General features: G+C 42.4%; 2 protein-coding genes across 2 annotated transcripts in view; one reads left to right on the top strand and one right to left on the bottom strand.

The window, feature by feature from the left end:
* The window catches only part of aplf (aprataxin and PNKP like factor), a 32448-nt gene that overhangs the window by 25343 nt on the left and 1105 nt on the right, over window positions 1-6000 (top strand). The window lies entirely within an intron of this gene.
* Window positions 1366-2922, bottom strand: LOC128375295 (E3 ubiquitin-protein ligase TRIM21-like). The gene is made up of 2 exons (XM_053335611.1): window positions 2676-2922; window positions 1366-2486 (listed from the first exon to the last, which is right to left on the bottom strand). Exons 1-2 carry the CDS (start codon window positions 2920-2922, stop codon window positions 1366-1368), a joined length of 1368 nt encoding a protein of 455 aa, XP_053191586.1.

Here is a 6000-nt window from a genome sequence, read left to right as displayed (position 1 = left end):
TGTAGTGTTTTTGACTCAAATTTATCAACCTCCTCCTCTTCCTCCTCATCCTCTTCTTTCTCTTCCTCTTCCTCTTCCTCCTCCTCCTTCCTCTTCCTCTTCCTCTACCTCCTTCTGCTCGTCCTCTCTAATTTTTCTTGGTTTTCTGAGCCTGCAAAAAACGGCTACTCCATGATGTAGTGGTGTACCGGCGTTACTTTGGTCCCTCCTCTGCTATGACAGAGAGGCCGCTCTCCTCAGTGGTTTACCTGCCTAGTGGAGAGTTATTGTTACTATATCTAACACTACTACTACTACTACTACAGTCTACAGTTAGCCAGTTAGCTAAGTTAGCCGAGCTAGCAGCCTAGTTAGCCGCCGAGCTAACAGCTAAGCTAGCCGCCGAGCTAGCAGCTAAGCTAACCGCTGAGCTAGCAGCTGAGTTAGCAGCAGAAAGCGCTCAGTAGCGTCCATATGTCCGGTAGAGGTGGTGACTTTGATTGACAGGTGACACTTGGTAGGGGGCGGGGCTTCAGCGGACTCGGCGGGAACGCCCACAGTGTTTGGTAGCAGAGAAAGAGACTAACACAACTTTGAAGCCTAATTTCATATATTTGGCGATTTTTTCAACTCATTCAACTTTAGCAGGGTGGTTAACAACACACTTTTCTGTGGAATGTCAAACTCAGAACACACTTTAACTCAGTAGATTGTAGGTTAATTAAATAAAAACAACAAGCAGTGCAGAGAAAATAATGAAATATGATGATACAAAGCTGCATAATGTAGACTAATAAGTGTATGTTAAATAAAGCAGTAAAAACATTAGTGATTGTTAATGAACTGTAACAGAAACACAAACACAGCTTCTCTGTAAACCAGGCTTTATTTTTAGTGTTTGGTGTTCAACAAGTCACTGCTTACTCAGGTCATGTTGTTAAAGCATCACATTAAAACTACACACCTAGTTTAGTTTACTGTTGGTTTCTTTACAATCACATATTTACAGATTTCTTTACATCATAATCAATCTCATCAGTATTCAAATTGGTTGATAACAAACCAAACCTCAAAAATAAATAATATATATATGAACATATATTCTGTTAATCACCTTTTACTGTAGCTAATGATTATTGCCATTAAAATTCACCTCTCTAATATCTTTTTGATTGATTTTTACTCCATTAAAGGTAAGAAAACAGTAAAAAAAATGTCCAAAACCCAAAAATATTCAGTTTACTATTATATAAAGCAGAAAATGGCAGTAAAACCTCACATTTACAAAGATGGAGCCTGAAAATGTTTAACTCAAAACTGAAAATTTTGGTTTCTTTGTAAACTTTGATTTGACCTACAAGTGGGAATACAATGTTGTGAATTTGATCAGAAGTTGTACACTGCCCGGTGTGAAACATTGACAGGACAGATGATCAGAGGGGCAGAGTTTTTACCACCATAATTTAAAAAGGGACTGAAGAATGGGTAGAGTTTCTCAGTGAAGGAGCAGCCAGTAAAGGAGTAGATAAGAGCTGCAGCATCTACGTCATAAAAGGAGACCAGACCCTTCTCATAATCCACAAACACCCCCACCTTCTGAGGCTGAGACTTCAGAGAGAGATCGACTGGAGGACTATTACTGGCTTTGTACTCATTTCCATTCATCAACCATATAGTGCAATAACCTTTCTGAGGGCTCAGTGTGATGTTTCCCTTCCTGTCAATCGACTCTCTGGCCACTCCTAATATCCAGGCAGTCTTCCCTTTAACCTGAACCTCAAAGTAAAATCTGCCTGAAGAAAAACTCTGCTTTCCTAACACACTAACACATCTAGAAAATCTCTCTGGGTTTTTGTGGAGTTTCTTCTTCTCATCACCATGATTTACTTGTTTCCCATCACCAGACAGGATGAGATCAGGATGTGCTGTATCAGGATCAAGAGTCACATCCACTGCATACTGCTGGACCCTCTTCAGCTCAGCCTCAAACAGCTTCTTCATCTGTTTACTGCATGTTTCCTCCAGTTGAGCCACAGCTTTCACCACAGTCCCCTTATATGATGGACGGACGCTGACCTCTGTCCAGTCTTTGGTGGGTGGAGCAGCTTTCAGGGACAGGAAGTTTTGGAGGAGGTGGAGGTGGTCTTCAGAGTGTGAGAACTTCTCCACCTCAGAGCGTCTCTTCTTCAGCTCAGAGATTTCCTGTTCCAGCTCTTTGATGAAGTCTTCAGCCTGTTTCTCTGTTGTTCTTTGCTTCTCTTCAATCGTCTCAATGAGCTCATTCAGGCTTCTCTCAACAGACTCCTTCAGAGCAGTGAAGACCTGAACACCTTCTGCTTTCTCTCTGTCTGCAGCTTCCTTACTGAGGTCAACTGAGTGTTTGATCTCTCGAATCTTCAGTCGTCTCTTCTTGATCATCTCCTGAATTTTAGCCTCTGTCTTCCCCAGCTCTGCCTTCTTTCCTTCATATTCTACTTTCACAGGAACAACACCATGTGTCTTGTGGTCTAAAACAGAGCAGAGCATGCAGACACATGTCTGGTCGGTCTTACAGAACAGCTCCAGAGGTTTATCGTGCTTCATACACATCCTGTCTTCCAGGTTCTTCACAGGGTCGATCAGCTGATGTCTTTTCAGGCCTGACTTTGTCAGGTGAGTCTCACAGTAGGAGGAAGCTTGTTCCTCTGAGCTGCTGCTTCTGGCTTTCTGTCTGAACTGAGAAACCATCTCAGAGATGAATGTGTTGATGTGAAGTTCAGGTCTTGTGTAGAAAACCTTCTTACACATTGGACACAGGTACTGGTCACTACTGTTCCAGTGTTCATTGATGCAGTTTTTGCAGAAGTTGTGTCCACATGGTGTGCTGACTGGATCAATGAACACATCCAGACAGATGCAGCACCGAAACTGATCTTCAGATAGCAGACAGCTGGCCGCAGACATATCTACACAGGTAGAGTGAATGAAAAGAAAGACATTTCATTATTTTCTTTAAAAAGAATATGTGACGATTCAATATGTATCTCGATACATGGGGTACGATACAATACAGGAACAATACATTTTAAAATGGTTCGATTTGATTCAGTAGGATTTCGTTACGATTCGATACAGTATGGTTCAGTTTGATGGGGTATAATCATAGACTGTGTAAAAGAAATGGACGTAACATCCGTGACGTCACCCATTGGTTTGTGGACTGCTGCTCGGAAGCCAATAGTTTCGAATTTGAATTTGAGTTTGAAAATTTCAGGTGCATGCTGGGAAAAAAAGAACATGGATTCTACTTATATGGGCATGAGGCGGGGCCATGGGCGGAGCGGGGAGGTTGCGATTGGTTGCAAGCGATGGATCTCGAGGACATTGGGCAATCAACCTGTCAATCAGGACGTAGCCACGCCCTAATGCATACCCTGCTTTATCGTCACATATAAAATCAGGGAGGCCAAAATGTCCCAAATGAACATCATACTGCATTGAAGAAGGCTTTAAACTAGCGATTGAGACCATAAACACATTTTGAAAACGTTTACTGAGGTTAGAAATCAAGTGAGAAGTTGGTGAATTCTCCATTGACTTGTATAGAGACGATCGCCCCCTGGTGGCCTTTTGATAGAATGCAGCTCTAAGTTACTTCATTTCAGAGGACCGGATCGATTTCGGATGGTTCGATTTGATTCAGTAGGATTCTGTAAGGTTCAGTTTGATGGGGTAGAATACGATCTGATAGTTCCTTGTTTAAAGTAGAATCAATCACAATCATTTTACATTATGAATTAACATAAGTTAATACTATAAATGTGGCATTGATTTATGAAAGACTCAAGCCCGGCTATTAACAGCTAATGGAGCCGGCGATACGGCCACATGTATAGTATTAAATTATGTTAATTCATAATGTAAAATGATTGTGATTGATTGATTCTACTTTAGGAACTATCAGATCGTATTATATGAGAATCAGCACCTCCAAATCAGAGTCCATGGTCTTCAACCGGAAAAGGGTGGAATGCACTCTCCGGGTCCAGGATGAGATCCTGCCCCAAGTGGAGGAGTTCAAGTACCTCGGGGTCTTGTTCACGAGTGAGGGAAGGATGGAGCGTGAGATCGACAGGCGGATCGGTGCGGCGTCTGCAGTAATGCGGACTCTGCACAGATCCGTCGTGGTGAAGAGAGAGCTGAGCCGAAAGGCGAAGCTCTCGATTTAGCAGTCGATCTTGGTTCCTACCCTCACCTATGGTCATGAGCTTTGGGTAGTGACCCAAAGAAGAATCAATCAATGGCTGAAATGAGCTTCCTCCGTAGGCTGGCTGGGCTCTCCCTTAGAGATAGGGTGAGAAGGTTGGTCATCCGGGAGGAGCTCGGAGTAGACCCGCTGCTCCTCCGCGTCGAGAGGAGCGAGATGAGGTGGCTCGGGCATCTAGTCAGGATGCCTCCCGGATGCCTCCCTGGTGAGGTGTTCAGGGCACGTCCCACCGGTAGAAGACCCAGGACACGCTGGAGAGACTATGTCTCTCGGCTGGCCTGGGAACGCCTCGGGATCCCCCGGGAAGAGCTGGACGAAGCGGCTGGGGAGAGGGAAGTCTGGGCTTCCCTGCTTAGGCTGCTGCCCCCGCGACCCGACCCCGGATAAGCGGCAAGAAGACGACGACAACAACAACAACTATCAGATCTTATTATACCCCATCAAACTGGACCGTACTGTATCGAATCGTATCAAATCGTTCTATTTTAAAATGTAAACTAAACTCCAAACCACAGAGGTTCAGTTCCACTTTACAAAAGTCCTGAGAACTGACAGAGACTTAAAAACACTTAAAGTGTTTTTTACTGAGTCTGTAAAAGCAGCTGCAGTTATACTGTAAACAATCTCACACGTGTCAGTATGAAATGAAAAGAGATGAACTTCCTGTCTCCTGTGTTAAAGCTGGTTGTTGAAACATTAAATATGATCAGTTGTACTCACCAGTGTTTGGCAGAGACTCTGCTGTGTTGTTGAGAAAGACTTGATGAACTCAGTTTAATTTATATTTGGACAGAAGTGGAGAGACTCGACTGCAGCTCTGCTGTCCTCTGATTAATGTTAAGTTTCATTTATGCAGAGTGACGTTGGAGCTGTCTGTCTTATGTGTTCATCAGCCGTCATTAACAGGTTTATTGTGTGATATCATGGGGCAAAGGTGGTTTTTCGGTGGGAGGAGTTAGACTATAATGACTGTAATAGACTTTCCTGTTTAGTAAACTTTTATTGCAGTTTCAGTAACAGAAATCTATTATTAGATAAGACTTCCTTATCCCTACAACTTGAAGTTGCAGCAAGAAAATAGATGATGTACTATTTTAGTTAAATATTGGATATAATATAAATTCCAGCTGTGTGGAATTTGGTGTGAAATATACTTCTTAGTGGCACTGAACAGATTTGGAAACCACACTCACCTCCAAGTACATTAGGTGCACCTAAACACTTTAAACCAATCTACTACAAACTACAGAAGCCTGCAGTACATCCTACCTTCATGAACAGTTGGCCTCTAATCGAAGTCTGGCAACATCATTTGTAAATGTATATGAACGTTCACTTATATACTTTCCACAGATATTGTACACTTCATGCTAGAGGGCTATTCATCACTAATTCACTTTAATAATGATAATGGCACCATGGAAGTGTGACAGTGCTGCATCATAAACTTCACCCAGTTTAACTCAAAGATCAGAAAAATTGATTGATTGATTTCAGTCACGTTTAAATCAACTTTCCACCAAATTTCACTGACATAATAAAAAAAAGAACCTATTAAAAACAAGATTAAACATTTAATCAATATTAATCGCAATATTGATTTTGGCCTCCCACGATTATAAAAAGATCTGGGAGATTTAAAATGACAGAAAGGCCTTTGGTTGACAAGAAGAAAGGTAGGACTGGGACATCTTCAATGACATCACACCGCTATCAGGACGCTGAGCTCTCACACGCGCTGCATTGAGAGTCACACACACACACACACACAAGCA

The sequence above is a fragment of the Scomber japonicus genome, chromosome 2 (assembly GCF_027409825.1).
Source record: "Scomber japonicus isolate fScoJap1 chromosome 2, fScoJap1.pri, whole genome shotgun sequence".
NCBI classification, from domain to species: Eukaryota; Metazoa; Chordata; class Actinopteri; order Scombriformes; family Scombridae; genus Scomber; species Scomber japonicus.
The sequence above is the reverse complement of the archived record's forward strand: the minus strand, read 5'-3'. Positions and strand labels throughout refer to the sequence as shown.